This window comes from Pleurodeles waltl, chromosome 10, assembly GCF_031143425.1.
Source record: "Pleurodeles waltl isolate 20211129_DDA chromosome 10, aPleWal1.hap1.20221129, whole genome shotgun sequence".
Taxonomy (NCBI): Eukaryota; Metazoa; Chordata; class Amphibia; order Caudata; family Salamandridae; genus Pleurodeles; species Pleurodeles waltl.
The window spans coordinates 231,011,637-231,038,478 of record NC_090449.1 but is presented as its reverse complement, the minus strand read 5'-3'; the positions used below and the strand labels follow the sequence as shown (position 1 = coordinate 231,038,478).

The 26,842-nt window shown below is 42.2% G+C and overlaps 1 protein-coding gene across 1 annotated transcript in view; it reads left to right on the top strand.

The window, feature by feature from the left end:
- Positions 1 to 26,842, top strand: part of TMC7 (transmembrane channel like 7) — a 304,277-nt gene that overhangs the window by 150,355 nt on the left and 127,080 nt on the right. Inside the window, exons 8-9 of the mRNA XM_069210233.1 lie at positions 13,142 to 13,315; positions 13,429 to 13,577. Of these exons, the coding sequence (XP_069066334.1) occupies positions 13,142 to 13,315; positions 13,429 to 13,577 (323 nt within the window). The remainder of the gene's footprint in view (positions 1 to 13,141; positions 13,316 to 13,428; positions 13,578 to 26,842) is intronic.

Below are 26,842 nucleotides of genomic sequence, written 5' to 3'. Positions count from 1 at the left end.
CAAGAGGGGGATGAGTCGGACATTAGACCCATTCTTGAGGTCATGGACCAGAAACAAAGGAGGATTCAAATCCAGAAAGAGACTGGAAAGATTATTTCCTCTCCTCCTCCATTGACAAAGAGGAAATTAGCAGTCCAGGAGAGTTTGGATGCTGGACCTTCACCAGTGAAAATATTTAAGCATAAGGAAAAGCCAAAAGACTATTCAGCCTTCTCCTCTACATTGGCCTTATCTTTCCTCTTCACCACCTCCTACTCCACCACTACCAACTTCTCCCACACAATCTCAAACTTCTTCACATGGGGACTATATGGGTGATAGTATTTTTAATATGGATCCATGGGAGATGTGTATGACTCTGATCCAATCCCACCTAATGATCCTGAGTTGTATCCCACAAGAGGATACCACAGCATATAACCAGGTCATTTCCAGGGCAGTAGTATATCATGGTGTGCAGATGCACTACGAGCCATTGGAAGATGCAATGCACAAACAATACCAATATTTTCCAATGTTGGCTGGCATGCTCAAACATGCAGATTATATTTTTAAAGAGCCAGTCAAAGCCAGGGTGGTAACACTTAGAATAGACAAGAAATATAAACCAGCACCAACAGATCCAGTTTTCATTTCCCAACAGCTACTGCCAGGTTCCATTGTAGTCAGTGCAGCCAGGAAACGTGCTAACAGCCAGTCCACAGGGGACGCTCCTCCCCCTGAGAAAGAAAGCCGCAAGTTCGATGCAGCAGGCATAAGGGTGGCAACCGAGGCTGCGAATTACTGGTGTATTCCTAATTCACAAGCCCTTTTAACTAGATTCAACAGAGCACACTGGGATGAGATGCAGGAGTTCCTGCAGCACCTCCCAAAGGAACACCAGAAAAGGGCACAGCAGGTAGTGGAAGAGGGACAAGCCATTGCCAATAACCAGATCAGGTCAGCATTAGATGCAGCTGACACAGCAGCTAGAGGCATAATTTACAAATCTCTGCAATGGTGGAATCACACCAACGTATCAAAAGGGTGGCCACTTCAGGACCATGTGCCACAGACCATAATTACTACAGATGCATCAACGACAGTTTGGGGGGCCCATCTCAACAATCTTACAATACAGGGAGAATGGGACTCAATCCAGCAGATTTACCACATAAACCACTTGGAATTGCTTGCAGTGTTCTTAGCCATAAAAGCATTTCAACCACAGATTGTACACAAAACATTCTTAATAAGGACAGACAACATGACAACAATGTATTGTCTGCAAAAACAGGGGGGGGCGCACTCATCCGAATTGTCACTCCTAGCACAAACAATTTGAAAATGGGCAAATCTCACATTCACCTGCTAGCGGACTACATCACAGGGATACACAACCAGTTAGCAGACCTCTTAAGCAGGACACAGCAACAAATACAAGAATGGGAGATTAACCCACAAGTAATTCAACATTACTTTCAGATGTAGGGAACAACAAACATAGACGTTTTTGCAACAAGCGAAAATGCAAAATGCCAAAACTTCGCATCCAGATACCACACCCTCAATCCAAGGGCAATGCTCTATGGATCCATTGGTCAGGGATATTTGCTTATGTTTTTCCCCCTCTCCCATTAATTCCGTTTCTAATCAACAACATCTGTCACACTTCTCTGACTATGATACTCATAGCTCCCACGTGGGCACGTCAACATTGGTATACAACATTATTGGATCTGTCGGTAGTACCACATCACAAGCTCCCAAACAGGCCAGACCTATTGACGCAGAACAAAGGTCTGATCAGGTATCCCAATCCCAGTATGCTCAACCTGGCGATTTGGCTCCTGAGGTCATAGAATTTGGATATCTACAGCTTCCACCAGAATGTATCGACATTCTAAAACAAGCATGTAAACCTACAACCAGGCAGTGTTTTTTTTTTTTTTTATAAAGAGCTTTTATTGATTTTAGGAAAGATAAACAGGAAAAGAAAATACAAACACAAATGCAAATAGTTTGGCACCATTAAACCAGAGTACATCGTTCGTCCCACTGGCCCCCTTGGGCCCCACAAACACTAAGTGCGTGTATTCATCCAGTTCTGAGTCAGTAGTTCACAATGTTACAATGAGTAAAGGTAATATATACGTGCATCCTAGATACAGCTCCCTCATCACGGAAGCGTCAAGTCCGAGGCTGGTGTATTTCGTCATTCATGGGCACAGACAGGTTACCTTCCCTTGCTTCATATATAGGTTTTTCGCATTGCGCGCACCAGTCCACCCCTCGCCTCCATTTGGCCAGAGCCGGTGCTGTTTCGACCTTCCAATCTGCCATGATGTCTCTTTGCCACCAAGCAAGCCACACCCAAGAAGGTTTGATTCGCACTAGTCAGTCCCGTTTCTTCCATGGCCCCCAGCAGAAGCCGTGTAGGAGACATCTCCACCTCAGATTGTAGGACTTCTGAAACCTCTCCTGTGATTGCCTTCCAAAACGTCTCTATGACTGGGCAGGCCCAGACCATATGAAAAAAGTCGACCTCCGGGTTGGGGCATCGGGGGCAGTTAGCTGTAGGCCGGAGGCCTGCTTTAAAGAATCTTTTGGGGGTGAGGTATGCTGCGTGCAGGTAAAGGGTTTGTAACATTTGAAATCGGGAGGAGACGGCCAGTGATCGGGGGGGCCATCAATGCTTCCCTCCAATCTGCCTCATCTATAGGGCCCACCCAGCCCTCCCACTTTAAACGGAGTCCCTCGAGAGGTGGAGAGGTGTTAGTGAGTATAGAGCGGTATAGAGCGATATAACTGGGAGATTCCCCCTTTACCCAAGCTTCCCATCAGGACCTTCGCCTCCAGTGGGCTGTGCTCTGGAATATTGTCCCCTGGTCGCACATGTACTAGCAGGGCATGTCTAAGTTGTAAATATTTGTGGAATTGGGTATTGTTTAGTGAGTAGATTCCTTGGAGCTCCCCAAATGATTGCATGTGTGACCCTCTCCAGACGTTCCCCAGGGTGGATATTCCAATATTGTCCCATTTCTGGAATCCTTCCAATGCGGAGACTTCCGCCAACCACTTTCACTGCCAGAGAGGAGTTTGTTGGGTGAGACGGCTCCACCAGCCCAACACCTTCTGAGCCGCTCACCACCCTGTGAGAGTCATCTTAGTCACTTCCGGAGTGTCCCGTGGGATCGGGCCCCCGTACATCGCGTTAAAAATCCCATTGTAGCCTGTTGTTTGGAGTTCCAGTCTATACGCTGGGTCCTTCCAGCCCCCCCCCCCCCAAGCCAGTCGTTAACTACTAGCAAGTGTGTTGCCAGTTAATAGAAGTAGATATTAGACATTCCCAGCCCCCCGTCGTAGATATCTCTCTGACAAGTAGTGAGGGATAGTTTGGGGCGGGAGCCATGCCACAAGAATTGGTGCACTGCTGACTGCACTTCTTTGAACCACTTTCGGGGGACCTGGTATGGGAAGTTCTGTAGCTGGTATAGGAACCTGGGAAGTATCATCATTTTATAAAATGCTATCCTGCCCAGTAGATTGAGGGGCAGGCTCTGCCACCTCTGGAGGTCATCTCTAACTTTCCTAATGAGCGGAGTGATATTTAATTCCCATGTCAATTCAGGTAATAAGGCTATGTGTACACCCAGGTATTTAAAGCTATTGCGGCGGATCGGGATATTTTGTTGCCAGTCGACACAATCTCTAGAGGGTTGCAAGGGGACCAACAGGGATTTGCCCGTGTTTAAGGTCAGACCTGAGGCCTGTGAAAAAAGGTCTAGTAGTTGTAGGATTCGTGGGCCGCTCGTGGCAGGGTTAGAGAGGTAAATGAGGACGTCGTCTGCTACCCGGTCCTCTGGGCCTGCAGGCTATGACCAACCCTCCAACAGGGGGTCCTCCCTTATCAACCTCGCCAGTGGTTCTATCGCTAGTACAAATAGTAACGGGGACAGTGGGCATCCCTGCCGAGTTCCACGGCGGATAGGAAATGGTTCAGAGGCTACACCCTTTACCTGAACACGCGTGGTTGGGTTAGAATATAGTAACTTTACGAGACCACGGAATTTAGGCCCAATACCGTTGTTCCGTAGGGCGTGTTCCAGGTAGGACCAGTCCACAGAGTCGAAGGCCTTCTCGAAGTCGAGTAAAAGAAGGGCCAAAGGAGATCGGGTCAGGATCCCGCGGTGTGCCAGGGCGACATGTAGTCGTCTGATGCAGTGTCTGGTGCTACGTGATGGCATAAATCCACACTGGTCCTGGTGTACCAGTGATGGGAGCACAACCTTCAATCTGGTGGTGAGTACAGTCAATAGCACCTTGATCTCGGTGTTCAGGAGAGAGAAAGTTCTGTATGCCGAGCGGTTGTGAGACGGAGGTTGAGTTTTCGGGATCACCACTATTGTGGCTTGGTCAATCCCGGAAGGGAAACAGCCATTCTTCTCGGCTTCGTCGTACATATTGAGCAGGTGAGGGCTCAGAATATCCCCACACCTGTTATAAAGTTCCGATGGGAAGCCATCTGGGCCGGGTGTTTTGCCCGTTGATAAGCTGGATATTGCCGCTGTAATTTCAGCGAGCGTTATGACTTCGTCTAAGTTCTCCCTGGTCGTTTGTGAGATTTTAGGGAGGATGATGTCATCTAGGAGGGGGGACTCCTTCTCAGCCAGGGGACGGGGGCGTTCTGCATATAACTGCACATGGTAAGAGGCGAAACTCTTAGCGATTTCACTAGGTGTCCTCGCAAGTGAATCCGTTTCGTCCGTAATTTCAGGGATAATTCTATTGGCTAGTGGACGTGAGGCCAGCCAGTGTAGGAGTTTACCGTTCTTGTCCCCCCCAACAGTACACACTGGCCGTTGACACCCTCCAGGAACGTTTCGCAGATTCCAGTACTACCTGCCTTATCTCTTCCCTGATCATGGTAAGGCGCCTCAGGACGGATGCTGAGGCGGCTGTGGTGTCCACTCGTTCAAGGTATGATGCCTTGGCTTCAAGTTTCTCCACCTGCAAGTCACGGGCGCGTTCCCGGATGCGGACAAGGTGCTTGGCATAGCCTCTGAGTGAGGCTTTACATGCAGCCCAGATCGTGCCCGGAGATTGTACGGACCCTAAGTTCTGGTCAAAGTATTGGGTGAGATGGTCCCTAATCTCGAAGGGGTGTATTCCTCTTCTTGTAGATGCCATGCGTTCATGCGCCACGTCGGGTGCTGGGTCGATACCTCCCAGTCGGATTCGTACTGGAGAGTGGTCCGAGACACCTCGAGGTAGTATTTCTGCATTGGTGACCCTAGAGACATCTAGTGCAGGCATAAACACGAGGTCGATTCTGGCCAGGTATTGGTGGGCAGCCGATGTGTGTGTGTGTACTGTCACGCCCTGGGGTGCCAGGTCCTCCACACCTCACACAGGCCTAGACCGGCGGCCCACCCGCTCAAGCTCGACGCCCTCCCGGACCGAGTGGTGGATATAGACCCAGAGACGTCTGGGGTCCAGGACGGAGTTAAAATCCTCTCCTATTAGTGTGGTACCCTGGGGAGGTCTGTCAGAATCCGGTGGAGCGTAAGTAGAAAGGCGTCAAGCCCAGCCGGAGGGGCGTAAGCACTCACAACATTAAACGGTAGGCCGTGTAGCATTCCAGTCACCACCACGAATCTACCTTGTGGGTCTGAGTGTGTGGCTGTGACCGCCATGGGCAGTGTGCGGTGGAATAGGATGGCCACCCCTCTAGAGCCCCTTGAGAATCCTGCATGGTAAACCTTATCGTAGCCCCCACGTGCCAGCATAGGACAGTTAGTGCCGAGGAGATGAGTCTCTTGTAACAAAACCATTGACTGGGCATACCTGCGCAGGGTGCTAAACACCGCGGATCTCTTGATTTTGTCCAATAGACCGTTTATATTCCATGAAAGAACTTGTGTCAGTGAGGGAACCGTGTGCATAGTGCTGTGGTAGTGAAATGTTGGGAGCCCATCCGGGGGCCCAGAGGCGAACGTTCTAAACGAGGAGGGTCAATGTAGCTGGTGCAACAAAGGAAACTTATCAAAACAACTTTACTAAACCCTAAAGAAATTTTTGTCCCCCCCAACCTCCCCCCACCCCATACTTCTACCCAGGAAGCATCTGTCGCCCAAGTACCCAACTAGGGTGTCACAGTCAGATGGACTGTCACTAAGTGGAGTGGTGGACCCCTCCTTTCAGTCGGATCAATTGCAATCGGCTAACATTAGCCAAACTTTGGATACTGCTAGAATTTACCACGTTGCGATGTGTGTGTGTCCCTGCTCCGATCTGCTCGGTTTGGGTTCCCAGGGAGTCCCCGCGGTCCCCACCCGCCCGGGAGTCCAGGTTCCATTCATTGTCTTTGTCTTCCTTTGCCGGGGCGTCGGCGCTCCTCCACCTTCCACGTCTGGACCTTGTCCTTTTGCGACCTCTCCGTATGTCCAGTCGGCGACCGGGTCCAGCTCCTGGAGTCCCCCCCCCAGGTGGGCCCGGGGGGGCCCTTCGGCTCCCCGTCCCCCTCCTCCGTAAGCCAGTCCCATGCCTCTTCAGGCGACTCAAAGAAGTGTGCTTTGCCGGCCAGGATAACTTTTAGGCGTGCGGGGAAGAGGAGCATGTAGGGAAGTTGCATCGCTCTGAGTTTTTGTTTTACTTGTTCATATGACCGACGCCGGGCCTGGACCTCTCGGGTGTAGTCAGGGAAGATCAGAATTTTGTGGTTGTCCCAGAGGAGGTCAGGGGAGCACCTGGCCTTTCTAAGAATGATATTGTGGTCTTTAAAGTTGAGAAAACATGCAATTATGGGTCTCCTAGGCCCGCCCGGCGGAGGCCACAAAACCAGGGCCCTGTGAGCCCGTTCAATTGCAAACCATGGTGAGAGGGTGTGTTCTGGCATCCAGGACTTGATCCAGCCCTCCAGAAACTCAGGGGCTTTGCTTTCCTCCGCTCCCTCCAGAAAACCAACAAAGCGCAGATTGTTGTCCCTAGAGCGGTTTTCGGCGTCTTCGGCCCGGCGATGCAGTTCACCAGTTCGAGTTTGTAGTTGAGCTACCTTGGTCCTAAGGTCAGCCAAGTCGTCTTCTGTCTGTGAGACACCGCTTTCCACTTCCGTGATCTGGCCCACTGCGTTTCTAAGGTCTTGTCTGATGAGGCCTATATCTTCTCTCACCTCCCCAATTTTGATTTCTACCGCCTGTTGTGATGTTTGGATTGCTTGACATAATTTCAAGATTTTCTATATCACATTAATGTTTTTGTAATGCTTATACCTTTCATTGTCTCTGATCATGAATGGGGAGTGTGGGGATTTGGGGCCAGATGTAGCAAAATGACATTTTGCGAATTGCAAATTGCGAGTACTAGCGACTCGCAAATTTGCAAGTCGCAAAATGTCATGCAGAAAGGTGTCTCAGACACCTTCTGCGAGTCGGTATGGGGTCGCAAAGACCCACCTCATTAATATTAATGAGGTGGGTCGCAAATTGCGGCCCCATACCGACTATGGGCACTCTCTAACATGGAGGCCTGCTGTAGTCAGCAGGCCTCCATGTTAGCGACCTGCTTTTAAATAAAGCAGTTTTTTTTTTTTTTTAAATGTAGCCCGTTTTCCCTAAGGGAAAACGAGCTGCATTTCAAAAAATCCGAAACCTTTTGTTTCAGTTTTTTCAGGGCAGGTCCCTTGGACCACTCCCTGCCCTGAAAAAATGTTTTGGGGTCCATTCACAAAGGGGAAGGGGTCCCATGGGGACCCCTTCCCGTTTGCGAATGGGTTACCATCCACTTCAAGTGGATGGTAACTGCGACTCCATTTGCGACCGCATACGCGGTCACAAATGGAATTGCATACCATTGCGAATCGCAAATAGGAAGGGAACACCCCTTCCTATTTGCGATTCGGAAATGCATTTTGCGAGTCGGATCCGACTCGCAAAATGCATTTCAACATAGCAAAGTGGCTTTTGCGAGTCGCAAACGGCGTTTTTCGCCGTTTGCGACTCGCAAAACCCTTGCTACATCTTTCCCTTGATTCTTACTGCACCTTGTAAATACCCCCTATCCTGAGTTTTCCCTTGGCAAATGGGGCATAATATCTAGAATATGGAGCTTACAGCACTCAGTTTTGCTTGTACTGGTACCTGCTTGTCATTTCCACTGGTAGACTGCAGCAGATTTGCTGAGCCAAACTTTACCTAGGAAAAACTGAAAGGGGGAGATGCAGTTATGAACACAAAACTGCGAATTTAGATTTGTATAGTGAGAGCAGTTATAGCACATATCAGATTTTAACTCCACGCTCCTGATTAGCATTAAAGCACTGAGGGTCAGTTTTAAATTAAAAAAAACCTAGGGCCAGATGTAGGTACAAACCATTTTGCGACTTGCAAATTGTGAGTCCTTCCAACTCGTCACCAGGGCTGGGGCGCCCGTTACTAGTGGCGGGGAGCAAACCCGCAGCCGCGGGGTGGAACGCCAGGTCGTCTGCTGGATCCACAAAATCAGGTGTGCTCCAGGCCACCACACCCCGGTCCTGGCGGGTCCCCAGACCAGCCTAGCCAGAGGGGGTGCCTCCCCCGTTGGACCAACGAACCGGAGAGTGTTCCTTTAATGGGCTCCTCCAGAGCAGCGGTCAACCACCGGTAACCCTTCAGGCCTGAGCAGCCGGGCCGCAACCAACGCACCTCCACGGCACCCCGGGGCCCTGGCATCCCTCCGCCTCCCAGAGGGCAGGATCACTCCCTGCGTCAAGAAGAAAAGGAGGAGGAGGGGGTCCACTCCAGTCGCCTTTGTCCTCGCCCTGCTGAGTCAGGGCCACCCCTGTTTCCCAGGGTATATGGGGGTCTTAGGGCTCTCTGCTGTCCGCCAGCTATTGCATTGTGACACCCGGGGGGCCAGGCCTGATGGCCGCTACCCCACCCTGGCTCAATCGCTGTCCTCTGGTCCCAGTCTGGACCCAGCCACGGGGCATGGCACACACCCAGTCTCGGCTGGGTCTCCAGTACGATGGGGAATTGGGGCGGGGGGGGGGGCGCGAGTCCGGTTCTCCCCGTCCCCCGGGCTCAGCCAAAAAAACAAGGGGGAAGCTCCGTGCGCCTCACCATCTGGCGCGTCACGGGTGCCCCTTCAGCCATCCTCCTTCGGGCTTCCTGCCCTCGAACACCCTGCCGGTGCAGGGCCTCACCGCCTCCTCCTGCTCCCGGGCTCGGCCCCAACACCACGCGGCCCGCGCCTGGGGGAGCAGCCCGTCCCAGGGGAGCCACCTCGGGAAATGCTGAGCGGGACCGGCGGCGACGGCCGGCAGGCGGCCGCCTTGTCCTCCAGCCGTGCAGGATCGGCACGGTGCCACAACCGGGAGCGCCAGCAGTCATGATGCATCCCCGCAGAGCCCGGCCTGGCGGAGCGACCAGGCTGGGAACGCAAGGCACCATGGGGAGCTTCATTTCCAGCCGCCGCAGGTCCGATCAGTCCTCCGGAGGAGCGTGAGCTCCCGGACGCCACGGCTCATGGCCGATCGGGGGCACCAGCAGTTGGAGCACTCTTGGGGGTCCCGTGAGCGAGGGAACAGGAACAAAGAAGGCGATTTATCCGGGTAGATGACGGAGGGGTCCAGAGCACTCTTAGAGTGTGACCGCCATCTTGACGCCTGTAGCCACGCCCTTTACAACCAGGCAGTGTTACGCAAATAAATTAAATTGTTTTTTATATCAATGCCAACCTAAAAACATTGATCCACTTAAGCATCAGTACAGGATATTGCATGTTATTTGCTTCACTTACAGAAAGCAAATCTAGCTTATTCATCTATTAAAATTCATTTAACAGCAATATCAGCCTACCTCCAAGACAGACAACATACCTCTCTGTTTAGAATTCTTGTAATAAATGCTTTTATGGAAGGTCTTAAGAGTTAATCCACCTACAGTTCCACCAGCTCCTGCATGGAATCTTAACATTGTGCTTACAAGACTTATGGGTCCACCTTTTGAGCCCATGCATTCTTGCGCCCTTCAGTTTCTTTCATGGAAGGTTGCTTTCCTAGTAGCAATTACTTCCTTAAGAAGAGTAAGTGAAATTCAAGCATTCACTTTAGAAGAACTCTTCTTCCAAGTACACTCACACAAAATAGTACTTAGGGCAAACCCAAAGTTTTTACCCAAAGTTGTTTCGTAATTTCACATTAATCAGTCAGTGGAATTGCCAGTCTTCTTTCCACAGCCAGATTCAGTTTCTGAAAGAGCTCGCCACACTCTTGATATTAAAAGAGCTCTCATGTACTATATAAACAGAACAAAAGACTTCAGAAAATCTCAACAACTTTTTGTGGCTTTCCAACAACCTCATAAAGGTAATCCCATTTCCAAACAAGGATTAGCCAAATGGATAGTCAAATGTATCTAAACTTGCTAACTTAAAGCTAAACGGCAACTATTCGTAACTCGTAAAGCACATTCAACTAGAACGAAAGGAGCTTCAATGCCATTTTTAGTAAATAAACCAATGGCAGACATATGCAAAGCAGCCACCTGGCTCACACCACACACATTTACTAAACACTACTATGTGGATGCGTTATCTCAGCAACAAGCAAATGTTGGTCAAGCAGTGCTTAAAACACTACTTCAAGGACTACTTCAACTCCTACAGGCTAACCACTGCTTACTTGGGAGGAGGACTGCTTTTCAGTCTATCCAAAGCATGTGTATCTGCAGCTACACTTGCCACCGAATGAGAAATGTCACTTACCAAGTGCACCTCTGTTTGTAGCACGTAGTTCTCCAGATTCACATGCGCCTTCCCTCCTCCCCGGAAACCTGTAACAGTTGTAGTACTTTATTATTATGGAAATATGTATATACAATGCATGGACATCTTCTTTAAAATATATATATATATATATATATATATATATATATATATATATATATATATATATGTTTGTACATACACAATTCTTCACTCCTTACTTCCCCCTCCTGCGGGAAAACAATCTAACAAAGGAGTCGATGCCCATACGCACTATCACCAAGAGGAGCCACTGGATCCTGTGACTTGAAAAAAGCTTCTTCGAAGAAGAAAAACAACTTCTAACACTCCGAGCCCAACACTAGATGGTGATATATGCACATCATGTGAATCTGCAACACTACATGCCACAAACAGATGTACACTGGTTAAATGACATTTCAATTCAAGAGGTTAATCTCTGGCACAATTATGACTGTTGGCACTGGCATAATAGTGAATGTTGACATATTTTGGGCATCCTTGGACTACTTGTGTAGTTGCAGCTTTCCTTGCTATATTGTTAGTATGCTTGGCCTAATTGTGGCCATCTATCACGTAATTTTGGTGATTCTTGAAACAATAACGGTTACAGCACATGATATGGTGTCCCTGACATAATGGTAAGCATCCCTCGTATAATGTAGGGTTCTTTGGCACTTTGGTGGTGATGGCTTGCATGAAAAGTGATTTATGATGCAAAAATTTAGATTTTTTCCTGAAAGGCCCAGCTTTTCTTTGAGGCTTTTAACTCATAATGCAAAGTGCATGTTTGTTAGGAAAACTTGTATTTTCAGAAACTAATATGCTGATGTTTTGAAAACAAAAATAGTAACAATCCAAAACATACTCAAAACTGCTCTTTAAATGATAGTCAAGGACACTATAGCTGTTAGAATTTCCTTTGTGCCATTGGGCTCTTTCTCCTGCGGCCTGTTATTTAATGGTCATGTGGAGACATTCTATATTGATAGCTGTTCCTTACCATGCTGTTAGTAACCCAGTCTTATGCGTTGAAGTGGTTGATTTTGTACTACACTGTAATGTATCCAAAATATCGACAACCACAATATCATGACGGTATGTTTTTATACACACGTTTATTTTATTTACATTTGTAAGTCCTCATCTATTTATCCTAATAATAATGCATGTTCTCTTCAAGTTACAGAGGGGTTGAGCGAAGAACAGAAAATCTATATATGCCTAGATATGTACTTTCATGATATGGTATTAGTATTCTGGAATTTATATTTTGGCATGACTATGTTTTGTCACTTGACATTGTGATCTACACCTGTATGGATACTACTTGTAGTCCAGCAAAGTGTGGTCGCTCTTCTAATTGTATTTGATATGGTCACTGATGCAGCAGTAGGGTAAGTCATTAGTAGGTTAGGACTATTTCAATTGATCAGAAGTAGCTCTCATTATCGAGAAGTTTGGAGACCAATGTTGTAGACCAATGGCATTTGATAGCCACTTTATGTAAATAGATTTGTGGAATGGTATTCTGTTTTGGAATACACCTGTTTACATTACTAAAATGTTTACCCCAACATACACGCAATATATTCTGTTCCTTAGTCATTCTTAACAATGTGCACTTTCCTTTATTGTATTACTCATTTCAGAGGACTAATTTGGAATTTGTGTTTGCCGTAGGTCCTATGTGGTAATACCATGCAAAGAAAGACCTGGTAAAACAAAAACATGTTTCTTTATCAGTTCAGTCAAAGGCCCTGTTGCAGAAGAATCTTTTGACTGCACCTTTCATCTGAAAACTAAATTTCTGTACATATTTCTCTTTCAAAAGAGACCTTGATCAAGTGTACTGATGCATCTTCCACAACAGTGGAGCTTGGCCATAACCTGTGGCTGGAATGCAAAGAGCAATTATTCATTTTTTTCTTATTAATTGATATCACAGTGAAAATAGTTGCAACTAAATCATTGCCTTTACTGTACATTTGGCTAGTGCTCCTTAACCTCTGTGATTTCAGTAGCCAAGCAGGTCTACTGGCCAGCCTTTCATTAATTTTAAAAGATGTAGTAAACAGTATGACTTTACAACTGCCCACTTCTTTCTGATTCCTTTGTTACGTTCTAAAGAAAGCCATGTAAGAAAATGCACTCTTTGTTTTATTACATTTCTGTTTAATTTTTTTTTTAAAGTCTTCCCATAACTGCAGTTTTTTGCATGATATGTTGAGTGAATTTGACTTAAAAGTGAAATGCACATATCTGAAGGACAGTGAATTTTTTAATCTGGGTGCATATGAATAAAACTGTATAATCGCATCATTTTTTAAAATAATATTTTACTGAAAGATGCTTTATGTTTATGCTGTCCAAAATACTTTGTTTTTGTTAATTACAGACGGACTTGGAAGAAGAGCGAGTAAAACTGAAAATAGCTGAAAGGACAAGAAGACAAACCGTACACATCTATTTCATAAGAACAGTCTTAAATATTATAGTTATTTCTATTTTGGGAGGCTGCTTCTATGCGATTTACTTAGCAACTGTCTTTTCCCAAGGGTATAATAACGTTGTAAGTATTTCTAAAGTATACTCTATCTTCAGTGTAATATATTTATTCATTATAGTCTCTGTTTAAGTGTTCTATTTAGTGCTTATCTAAATAGATCATTATTGTAATTTAAGCAGGGAACAGCAGTGGTGAATTTGATCGTGGAGTATTTGCCCTCTATAGTGATTACCGCCGCCAACTTTATCACACCTATCATTTTTCAAAATATTGTGCTCTACGAAGATTACACACCTGCCTTCGAAATAAGACTCACACTTATGAGGTAGGTTTTCATATATTTTTTCAAAATATTTGTTGTGATGCTGCATAAATGCTGTCATTGTGACTTTTCTAATGCATGACGGACAATATACCTTTCAACAAATAGTAGTGTAGCAAGCCACTACTTTGTGAGTTCAACGCTGTTTCATGGTGTATGCTGTTGATGGAGCATTTGTATGCTGAAATTTGAGGTTGATGATCTTGGAGTCTGTGAAAAGGGGTGAATTAAAGTATCAGGCAAATTATCAATCAACATTAATGTACAGTGTAACCAATTTGGCCCCACAAAGAAAACCCAAATCAGAAATAAAGTTAAAGGTTTTTTTTTATTACAAATTAACACTCAGGTTAATGTAAAGATATATCAAGAAAATACTGTAGAGGTACAATATCACCATAGGGTAACCAAACAATCTGAGAAAATGTTGAGTTAACATGAGGCAAACCAAACACTCAGTATATGGCAATGCAAAATATTAACAGAAGGATCTGATGCTTCGAGAATAAACGCTGGCCAAATCTTTTGCATATTAGTGCAAATTAAATTCATCTAACTAAAGGTAGATATAGGCAATCTGGGTAACTTCTCTAGAAACCTAAACTATCAAAACAAGAATCTAACTAGATACATGAAGGCAAAAGGTGATAATCAAAAATAAGACAAAAAGAATTTGGAAAAATAAAAACCGGTAAAGTGTAAGCCAAAACCACACTCAGAAAAGCACAGGACAAAAAGGGAAAGTCAGAGGTCTGTACCTGACAGAGTTCAAAGGAATCTGCTTTACAATCAGTCAGTGAAAGTCCTAGTTAATACTGGAAATTCTAACTGATAACACCCATTGATCATGCCATCACATGCTTCATTCTTCTCCCCTCTCACAGTAAACTTGTTACAGCAGGTTTAGGTCTCACAACAGTCCTGAGTACATTGCTATCTTTGGTTTCCTGAACATCATTTACAACATGTAAAATAGGAACAATCACCTTGCTTTCAGTCTCTTAATGTATCTTCTCAAAGGATGTGTTCTCAGGCTCTCTGTTTAAAATGATAGTACATCTATTTCAAACTAACATTTCATGGAAAAATACCTGCAGTGAAATGACATGTTCGCAGAAAATGGAAAATTATTTCTAACATTAAGGAAATTCAGTCATAGTCGAGCTAATGTTAAGCGAATACACATTTGGTTTTCACGTCAAACTGTGCACATATTATCGTTTATCAAATGTCGGTTGCCCTTTATCAATTTAATCTTCATGTTACAATTAATAAAACAAAATGAAATTGTTAACACATGCATTTATCTACAATGGAGAATTACATACCTCAACGTTAACCTTTATATATTAGTGCACACGTTACATGAACTGTTATTGTTTTCAACACAAATGCACTCAATTAACATGAGAATGATTAAAACTTACTTTCAATGATTACATTTGAATTAATAAAGTTAAGGCACACAATATATTTTCTCCTAACACTACAGTGAGTGCACTCTATTACTATACTCAAATGCAACACTTTACATTATTCAGCGGTCAAACCACACATTAAATGAAATGTCCTGGATAGCTATAGATTATGTTTGTGACTTCAGGAGCAGCAGCAAATTCTCTGCTGCACCACTCTATTGGCTGTTTTCTCACCATGGACCAAGTGAAACACCCTTCTTTGACAAACAGCAACCCCTCTATGAAGATGACAATTCTATTTTCTAAAGTGTTTTTGTAATATGTAAAACAGGGTCTCAGATTTTACCTTCTATACTATTTTTCAAATTTCTCGATGCTAGATTTACCAGCATTGCCATGCCTCACAACAGCATTGCCTTGCAGTGTTTCTGAACTGGCTCAAAGCCCGATATAGCCCCCAAACACTTGGGACCTCATTATGAATCTGGCGATCGGACAAGCCGCCCGCAGACATGCGGTAAGGAGACCACTGCAGACCTGCTGTCTCCCCAGAAGACCCATTACAAGGTTTCCACTGGGATGACCGTAGAAACCAAGGTTTCAGATGGTCAGCCCAGTGGAAACTGTGCGGCGGCATTTGTTTCGGCTCTGCATGGACATGAGACCAATGCCGTCGCACGGGGGCAGCACCATCGGAAGTGACCTTCCGATGGTGCTGGGAAGGGGGCCCCCTACACTGACCATGCCATGGCATTGTGGGAGACCCCATTGGACCGCCAGCCTCATAATGAGGCCCATAGTCTACTTTCCTGGCATTTTCCATTCCACCTATACCTTAGACCTCTATGCTCCTGGGACAAGGTGGGAATTTTGACACAGTTTTTGTTTCCCCGACGGCACACCTCTATTACAGAAAGGACTTATTTTGCTGCCAATTCTGTAATAAACATTCCAGGAGCTTACACTTAACTCCCTCTCTATGTCAAGTAAGTATTAGTAATTTGTAACAGGCATGACTACAGGCAAATGAGGTAATTCCTTTGCCCAGAGCATATTTCTGATGCATGGGCAAACAGGATGCTGTGAGCTGCACTAATAGTGTGCCTTCTGGAATGTGGTGCGTATTAGTGTGTCCTGCTGGCATTTTTGGTAGGGGGCATGGATGTTCTAAGCAACTCCTCTGGCGGGCTTACCTTCCTTCTGCAAGATAGGACAGCCACCCATTGTGCCAAGCTGCAAGGGGGTACATTCCAACATAAAACAATTAATGCAAAAATGGTTTTAAAATATAGTTTTTTGAACATGCAATTTGTTTGTATTTTTCTTGCAGGCAGTATGAATCACTCGTATGTTCTCATGAATGTCCAGGCGCTTCAAATCCTAAACACATTTTTGTGAGGCTTAGGGCAGTCAGTTCAAGGACAGTCAGTTCGAGCCCTGTAGTTCAGCAGCAAGGTGGCATGTTTCCTTTCTTCCTGGCTGGTCAGAAGGCTACACTATAAAACGAGAACTTATTTTCTCCCTTAAATTTAAAAAAAATCTGACATTTTCTTTGAGCTTTCCTCACATAGAAAAATATGAATATTTACCTTGGACCCGGATACCTTTTTCCAGGGACTAATGAGCGTTGTCAAGTCAGACAAAAATAGCTGTACAGTGATTTTTGAGGTCATTATTTGTGCTGATATGAAACTTGATTTTGGTAATAAGAATTGTAAACTGATCAGTTTGATGCACACCTTTTCATTTGCATATATCAAAATACAGCAACATATAAAAAATACCAGAAGCATATATTCTTTAATCTGAAACAATAAGGAATCCTTGAGTTAGTGCCTGAACACATTCCTCCTGATTGGCTAGTAATGGAGACATAAGTGATAATGGTGTTTGTTTTCCCCATAAACTATGACATTTTTGCCAATATGAGGCAAGCTAATGCAAAGTAAGCGGGCCCACACAAAACATGCACTTATATCTTTACATAGTAGAGTGGACTAAACAAGATATGTATTACAAACATTTCAGGGAGGATACTACACAAACTCAATCACCCTAAGTATCAGAACAAATCAATATATCACAGAGAGTAATTTATTTTCACACCTTTGTTTTCAATAAAATCCTGCTAACTAAATGTAACAACATATGCCTATGGTACATTATTACCAAAAATTGAAGAAAAATCTGTCATAATCCAATATGTGACTTAAGTACAGCCTTGAGATATCGAACTCTGCAGTCAACCTCGCTATTGGAAGCCAACAAGTGTTTGGCCAGTTTCCTTACTCCATTGAGGGCTGCAGTATGATTAATATTGTCAGCATCTTTGCATATCTGGATGCTCCACTTAGCTAATATTTCAGTCTCAGTCATCCTTCTTCAGCATTTGAGCACTGATGACCTGTTCGTGAAATTAAGTTATGCACCCTAATCAAACAGCATTACCATACATTTTCAGGTTCTGCCCTAGTTTAAGAATACAATATTGCTCTTCTCAGTTCATAGCTGGGAGTACCTGTGGAAAATTATGCTCTGGATTTTTGACACACCAATCCGCATATTTTCGTACTTATTTTCTTGTTTCCTCACATAGAAGTGTGTCACAGATAAGGTTACAAAAGCACTAAGGCTGTCTGTATTTAAGGCGGTGGTACGTTTCTACCACCTTATGCTTTGGAAAGGCGCCATTAGATATTGTTAAAGAAATAAGCCACAGTAATTCCTTCAACCATACTTGAACTGATATTCTTGGAATCTGCACAAGTTGTTTAGATGCATGTACAAATAGTATCAAATATTTCTTTGTACTGTGCCTTTTAGTTAAGCGTTCAGTTTCTTCCGAGCTGATTCATGCTATACAAATACCCTACATATATACATATCATTTTTACTCAATCCACTTGTACACAGTGGACTATGTGAGCTGGTGTATTAATAAATAATTATATGCACTAAGGCATTATTTATCTTTTTGACCATCCTGAATACCAAGGACTTTCACCTATTCCTTAGCCTAATCGCCAACCACTGTATGCAGTTTTCTATGTTTCCTGTTAACAAAATAAAAAAATGTAAGTAGATTAACCCAGAATGGTAATGTTCACTTCTTATGAAAGGAACTAAATCACAGACCATGGGATTTGCGATAAGAAAAGCAAGTGAACTTTAGGAAGTCAAGTCCTTTGTGTGTGTGTGTGTGTGTGTGTGTGTGTGTATATATATATATATATATAAATCATACAATAAATTTCAAGTCTCGCTATCAGAGAGAATTAATAAGCAACACAAGTATTCAGTTGTCATTTGGTGAATATTTACACAGCGTCCTGTTATTTAGAATCCACACCTATATCCCTTTACTCTGCATGGTCCGTCCTTCTGGTAAACAGCTATAAATCTTTTCAAGTGATTAGACATCAAGCCCTAGAGAGCATGGCTGAACGGAGAAAACTGTGGGAACAGGCTGCAGCTGAACTGTTTGACAATTCTAAAATCAGTAATGGGGCCCGAGGACTCAGATTCAAACCACCTCCAGTATTATAGGCCAATTAGAAAAAGCATGAATTTCTGAGCTCAAAAAATGGTGGGAGATGACCTCACTAACCAAATACATTGAAAGTGGTAGGGTACCTAGAGGTCTACGCACCTTAATCTTACCCACTTTAGGCGACATGGATCCAGATTTACTGGAGGAATGGAGAATGCAAACAGCAGACTATTCAACTAAACTCATGGGAACTCTAATAGTCCAAGCCAAAAGACGAATGGATGAACAAATTATTAAGATCAAACAACTAACTAAAGATCTAGAAAAGATACCTAATCAACAAAAAGTTTCCAACCAACTAGCTAAAATGGAAGAACGGATCAAATACAAGGAAGATGAAATCAAATCACGCAAAGCACATAATTTCAATAGGGACAAGTTGGACTACGAGCATGGACGAGTTTATACTTTTGCTCGAAAATACGACACTGCAAGAACCAAAGACATGTCTAAAAATGGGGCGGATGGAGCTGTACAACATGTATCTGCAGACGATAGCTCAGAGATAGAATCCTTTGCCGATGAGATACCACGTAACAAGCTGGATTTTCAGGGGGAAATGCGCCTTATGCAAATGGTCACCCACCCCCTGGTCAAAACCGCAGACGTGGCAGAGGAAGCGGAAGACGAGGCGGGGTAAGAAGAAGAAGCAATCAATAATTACAACAGATTTGAACCCCATCTCCACTAATACATTGAACCATCTGAGTACTGTTGTGAATATCTCCAGCAGCACCTTTACTGACAATCAATTACGCATACTTGATTTAGGATTAAGCTTCTGCCCAAACATTCAGTGGGATTCGACACTCGAATTGAACTTTACAAATATGTTCGTAAATTACGTCTAATCAAATATTTTTCAAACAAAGACATCAATCGAATGGCAGAGAATATTGACATGAGGGCTACGGCTTCTGGATTCAGTATTGTTGACAGTTCACAATTGATAGCCATTAATGAGCTAGCCAATGACAGCAATGAAGTTGGATGCTCTTCACATGATGATGTGAATAAAAGTACTACCACACTTAATGAGATGGGATTTAAAACTAATTTTTATGACAACAGCCATCTTAAATTGCCTAGTAGATTCAATCCCCCGTTACCTAGTGGTAATTTGATAGATATATTTTACGAACTAGTAATTAACGATATTGACAAGTTTCGTAGAAAAGGCTTATCAAAGACATCGAGAATGACGAGCAGATCCAACTTCACCCAACAAGATTGGAAAGACCTAAACATGCTGGGATCCAATTCCACAATTGTCATCAAACCCTCTGATAAGGGTGGTAATATTGTCATAATGGACACAATTGATTACATCAAAGAAGCATCTCGACAATTGATGAACACAGATCATTATGAAAAAGTATCAATCAATCCTGTAATTCAATATCAGGCGATATATCATGAGATGTTGAATGAGTGGTACACTAAGCAACTGATGGATTATGATGAGTTTATTTACTTAAAAATTGATCATCCGAAAACTCCATGCATTTACTTTCTGCCTAAAATTCATAAGAATAAGACACATCCTCCAGGCAGACCAATAGTCAGCATGAATCAGTCGTTACTTGAAAATACCTCGCGATATCTAGATCTGTTTTTATGTACTTTTGTTACTGAATTACCCTCATATCTACGTGACACTAATGATTTTTTAACCAAGATACATAATATCCTATGGCAAAAAGATTATTTACTGGTCACTATGGATGTGGCATCCCTGTATACCTCTATCAAACATCACTATGGGTTAAAGGCTTGCAGGTATTTCTTACAAATGACCCATAGAATATTTGGAACACACCAATATGCTCCTGTCCATGCTACAATTCTGCTTAGCCCATAATTTGTTCATTTTTGATAACCAGTGTTTTTTACAAAAACAAGGGACAGCGATGGGGGCTTCTTTTGCTCCCACATATGCTAATTTATATATGGGCTGGTGGGAGAAGGAGGTGGCCTGGTCTGAAAACAATAACATCTATATGGACAAAGTGGTACTATGGGTCCGATATATAGATGATCTGTTTATTATCTGGAATGGCACAGAACAACTATTGTTAGAATATATTAATGTATTGAACAACAATCAATTTAATATTTATTTGGATGCCATTTACAGTAGAGACACTATTGCATTTCTAGATGTTCTATTGAAAATAGAAAATGATCATCTACAGACCACCATATATCGTAAGCCCACGGCCTGCAACTCCATATTGCACGCCAACAGTGGCCAACCCATGGCATTGAAGTGGAGCATACCCTACAGTCAACTATTGCGGGCTCGTAGGATATGTTCGGATGAAAACAAATATGAATTTGAAGCTAGAGCAATGGTGGAAAGATTCCTAAGTAGAGGTTATCCTCGTAAAATCCTGATGGATGCACTGTATAGGGTTAAAGGTAAAAATAGAGATGGGTTACTTTTCAATAATAGACTAACTAGCAGTGAGCCCAAACAACCACCACCCAGAATATTCTTCCAATATAATCAACAACATGAGTCATTAAGAACTATGCTTTAAAAAAATTGGCATGTTTTACAGAATGATTCAATCATAAAAGACAATATAGGTGCACATCCATCCATAACTTTTCGTAAAGCACGCTCATTGGGAGATTATTTAACCAGAAGCTATTTCTCGATGAAAGCTAATACATCCTGGCTGAGCCAAAAAAGTTTGGGATTTTGGAAATGTGGCCACTGTAAGGCCTGTAACTATGCCCAGAATAAGTAAAAGTATCAAACCTTTGATGGTCGCCAGTGTGATATCAAAGATCGAATCACTTGCGACACAGAATTTGTGATCTATGTCATTGAATGTGGATGTCACAAGAAATATATTGGGAGCACCATTCATAAGCTAAACGTCAGATTTTTACAGCACTTTAGAGCCATAAAAAATCAGGATAGGACCTATCCTCTGGCCAAGCACTTTTGGGATATACATAAAGGAAATTACAGTACATTATCCTTTTATGGTATTAAATCGATTAAAAACAATCCTAGAGCAGGTAATAAAATACTAGAGCTCAGACAAATGGAATCGAAAATGATCTTACTTTTAGGTTCTGAGTCTCCGTGGGGGCATAATCTTGACGCTAAGCTTCATGTCCATCTCAGATGATATTTTAACTCTTTGTACTGTGGTGAGCTTTAACATAGAAAGATACGTTTATGGCCATTCTATTTTACAAATGGATCTGTAGTTGCCAGTGGTTTTGAGATCATATCTTCCTCAAGATTTGACAAATTTGATACATGCAAAAAATTGCAAAAAATTGAAATTATACATATATTCATAGGATATAGGATGTGAAGAAGGAAGTAATGAATATAGTTCTTTTAGTATTGTTCTTTTAAATAATTAGTTGCACTTTACTTGCACTTTACACCTATTCAATGCATCACGTAGCACTTAGCACTTTGTACTTTGCACTTTAAGTTTAGGCCTTGTCTAAATTATAGACCATTAACATGTATTTATAGGACTAATCAATATATAGATAAAAATGAGGAAGAATCACTTTAGAAGATGTGGACATTAGATAAATATCTAAGCATTAATATATAATTTAGGATGTCCCTTGAAGTATGGCACCAATTGACCACATATATATTAAATACATAAAAAATATTAAAGAAATTGGACATCAACTGCAAAATAGACAACTTAAAATGAGGTCGTAGACCATAATTGATCGAATGTCTTCTAGACATGAAAACCCGTTATTAATATGATGGTGTTTTAATTATACAGATTAGATTACAATCAAATACCATGTAAGTCATTGTCGTTAGTAATAGACTATAGATGAAAGTGATGAATTGTTGTCATATTACGTGTGTTATTATCTATTTATGTATTTATTTATTGAATAGGATAATTAAGAGGTGACATCGGATTGAATCTTAATCATATATTGTCTATTGGGGTTTTATCATGCTTTATCATGTCTTATTTATAAGATAATTATGGCTTATTTATGTAAATTATATAAATTATTTGAAATAATCTAATGATCATAGGTGATTCGTTTATTAATTGTGAAAATTGAAACATAATTCCTTGACCAAACATATTTTAAGATGGCCGCTGTTTTAGTTTACACTGTGGTGTTATAGAAACAAATGCAGGACTGTTAATTTACACTTAAAAGATGTTGGTTTTGTAGCCACGGTTGTCCAGTAGAAGGCGTTTTTGCCGAAACGCGTTGACATCGTATTTCAGGACGCTGTGTCACCTGTATTAAGAAATAAAATTATCAACTGAATTAGAGCCTGTTGGATGTGAGTCTATTTTACCATGGAAAATCAACTGACGGGATCGGTGCAGCTGTCAGATGGCTAATTATCCATCTGTTGAAGAATCATATATATATATATATATATATATATATATATATATATATATATATATATCAGAAACCGTGGACGAAGTGAAAAGACGCCCAGCTAAACAGGTCGATGCTCTCCAATAGACGTCCCCGCCAAACATATCCAGCAGTTGTCTCACTACTTTCAATTAACAAACAAGCCACTCTAGTTAAGGATGATCCACAATACTGATTTATTATCAGCAGAGAAAAAAAATGGAACATGTTTCGACCTCACACTGGGTTTTGTTCCCCAGATTGTTTTAGTCCATTCTCACCATCATAAAAACAACTCAAAACATCACAATCAAAATACAGGGAAGAAAGAATTTCGGTGAAGCATCATTCATCAATTTCATTAACACAATAATGAATACATTATTATCCCATCAATTAACGTGCATTTGGAAAATACCTGAAAAAATTACATAACATGATGTCATACTGATCCAAAACCCATAACTTTTTTTCTTCTTCTCCTAAAAAACTGTGCTATATTCATTACAACACTTCACTTATTGTTATTATAATAGGACCCAAAGTCTTTAATACTCAATAATTCATAAAATGAAAACAATAAAGGTACAGTACCCTCACAGTACACACTCTAACTACATACTAAAATCGTGCCTATAGTAGGCATACTTTTGATCAACCAGTAATTCCACCGTACTTGGAAATTCTAATCTGACCATGATCCTTGAACTGATACTAGAGTGCCTAAGTACTGATACAAAGAGAATCACTTCCAATGCAATCCTTCACCTTACTTCCTCATCACATGACCGCACCATGTCCCCCACTTTTATGTTTCCTTTCCTAAATACAAACCAAAGGCTTCCACAGACAACCTACAGCTTTGGTCTACAGATAAGAGTATAACTCCTCATCACTATTCGTTCCATTTGGGATAACAAAACCAGCCTGCAATATAAAACGGTATTCCAGGCTTCGTAAACTGGAGACCTGATCTCCACCTGAGGATTTCTTGGAACAGAATCAATTACAAAATAACTTGCCAACGTCCAATCTCCTTTATGGACTTCATGGAAATGTTTAGCTGTCCAATAACTAAGGTTTAACGGCCCTCCAGTGTTCAAGTATTTGTTTTTTAACAGGAAAAATTGTAGCCCCAATGTACCATTTCCCACATGGACATATTGCCACATTGCACGGAATTAACCTAGAAAAATGCCACTTCCTATGTGTTCTTTGTAGGGTTCCCTGCTGAATATTAGTACTATATTTTCAGGCCTTGCGGTGCCCGCACTTTCAAAAACATTTATCTGCTCTACCCAATTGGTCTTAGGTGATCCCAAATGACTTTGAACCAAAATGTTGTCTCTCAAGGACACTTTTTTCTGATAAGCTATACTCCCACATTCTGTGTATCATTATTTAGGCACTGTATTATTAGTTCAAGGATCATGGTCAGATTAGAATTTCTCAGTACTGTAGAATTACTGGTTGATCGACATGCCTACTACGCACCATTATAGTATGTAGTTAGCACATGTACTGTCAGGTTACTATATCTCTATTGTTTTCATTTCATGAATTATTGAGTATTATTAAAGACTTTGGGTCCTGTGATAATAACACTAAGTAAAGTGCTGTAATGAATTTAGCACTGTTTTTTAGAAGAAGAAAAAACTTTATGGGTTTTGGATCAGTATGCTATTATGTTATGTAATTTTTTCAGGTATTTTCCAAATGTATATTAAGTGATGGTATAATAATGTATTCATTAATATGTTGATGAAATACATGAAAGATGATAACACCAAAAGTCTTTATTCCCTGTCTTTTGGCTAATTCCCTGTCTTTTGCCTAATTCAAAGGCAAAAATGGGTATAAATACTGGACATCTGACCATACAAAGTTAGAATCCTTCTGGACTGATGACATTCTGGCAGGAAGAAGAGCTGGATACTGTAGAAGGGACTACCACTCTGCCTTTTGCTATGCTGTGCTGCTGCTTGTTACTCCTGTCTTGGGAGTGAAAGGTCTGGACTTAGCTTTCTACATCCTGCTTCCAAAGGCTCTCCAAGAACTACTTAGCTTCTTCTGATATTTTTTAAATGGGTGACCTGCTTTCCTCTTGCTTCTCGCATGGAATCCAAAATTATAAATCAGTCAGCTAATCATGGCCTATATCAGGTATATAAGGAATTTGGACTGTTAAAGTGTCATTGCAGCCGTGGTCGGTTCTAGTTTTCCATATTTATGTTTGCAATGTTTTTAGGAAAGAAATACAACATTCAAGGTTAAATTTAACATCTTAGAAAATGCCAGGCTCCAAGAAGTCCTCCTAGATCACTTCCCTCACCCATGCCTAAATGCTCAATTTTCTTCTCCTTTGTTACTGGTTTGTTTGTGGCTTCACTGTTGCTTTCAAATCAGGCTCTTTTATACCTTAAAATCTCCCTGAGTGTTTTACCAGGTGATCCAGGCAGCCTACAGACTGGGAACAAAACAATTTATATTTCTGCCATCTTTGCCACACACCAGCAAATGTCTGTTCTAGGTTCCAGCACCAACTCATTTGAAGCTGTTGTCCTTCTTTTCACCATCTAATTGCATGGTTGGTATATTAACCCCTCAGCAGCCGGGCCTGCCACCCCCCTCCAGTTCTGAGCCCTGTTCTGGCTATTTGGTGTAGTTTGTGCTTAGGGCTCCATAACGTGTTTTGCACATGAGGTATCCACGCCAAATTTGCATCCTGTTTTCCCTTTTTTCCCCCCAGTATCCTGGGGATTCTTTGTAGATGCCCCTTCAGGGGTTTGAGAAAATAGCAAAATATAGCAAATGTTTTAGTTTTTTTGAGAAAAATGGGAAAAAGTGGCCCGGATAAAAGTTTCTTTTTTCCCCTAAAACTGGCATCAATGAACGGTTTTATGTACTAAGGTCACCATCTTCCCATCTTTCAGGAACATGCAGAGCTGAATCAAAAACCCTAATTTTGTAACATGGTTTTGGCATTTTTCAAAGAGGTAGCCCATTGTTCCTATTTTTTGTGCTCTCATCCTACTTCTAGTTTGTGGTGGAACCCAGTGTAAAACCCATGAGACATTCAGGAAAGCCATAGATTTCTGATAAGTAGACAAAGTTCCAAATTCAACAAGGGTTCATATGTGTAGACCCCTCAAGATTTTCCCAAGGAATATAACTGTTGAACTCTAAAAAAAATATACAAATAAGTAGGAAAAAACTGCCATGTGTGACAACATTTTCATCTGTCACGACGGATGATTTACAAAAGCAAAATACCATTACGCCCACTAGACCCTTCTGATTGTGGTGATATATAGGGTTTGTAGGTTCTCCAAGAACCCAAGCTCCCGAGAGCCAGCAACTGAGCTGCACCATACAATGGTTTTTCATTGAGTACTCATAATATACCAATACATATAGTGAAATATGTAGAGTGAAAAATGGGTATCAAGGAAACTTATGTACTTCTGAAATGGGCACAAGATGCAGAGTTTAGGAGTAGTGGTTATTTGTACAGCTCTGAATTATTTGTGTGTACCGGTACTAGCGTATGATTTGGAGCAATTTTTCAAATTGTTTTCTTTCTTTTTCCACTGGTTATATTTGAAAGGCACAAATTCAGCAAAATCCAGTTGGTAATTAAAAATGTTCTACTATTCTAACCTCACACAAGACGTCCGATCATAAATGGTACTTCACTTGAGTGGGTAGGCTTGTTGCCTGCGATACGAAATTGGCCAAAACACAAAATGGATGCTTCACATTTTTCCACTGAAAACTGACCCTTTTGTTCCAATGAGAGTAGCTCTCGATTTTGGGCCCTTGCTCAGTCTGCATCTAGGGGAAACCTAGCAAACACGTACATTTTTGAAAACTAGACACCTTGGGGTATCCAGGGTGGGTTGACTTGC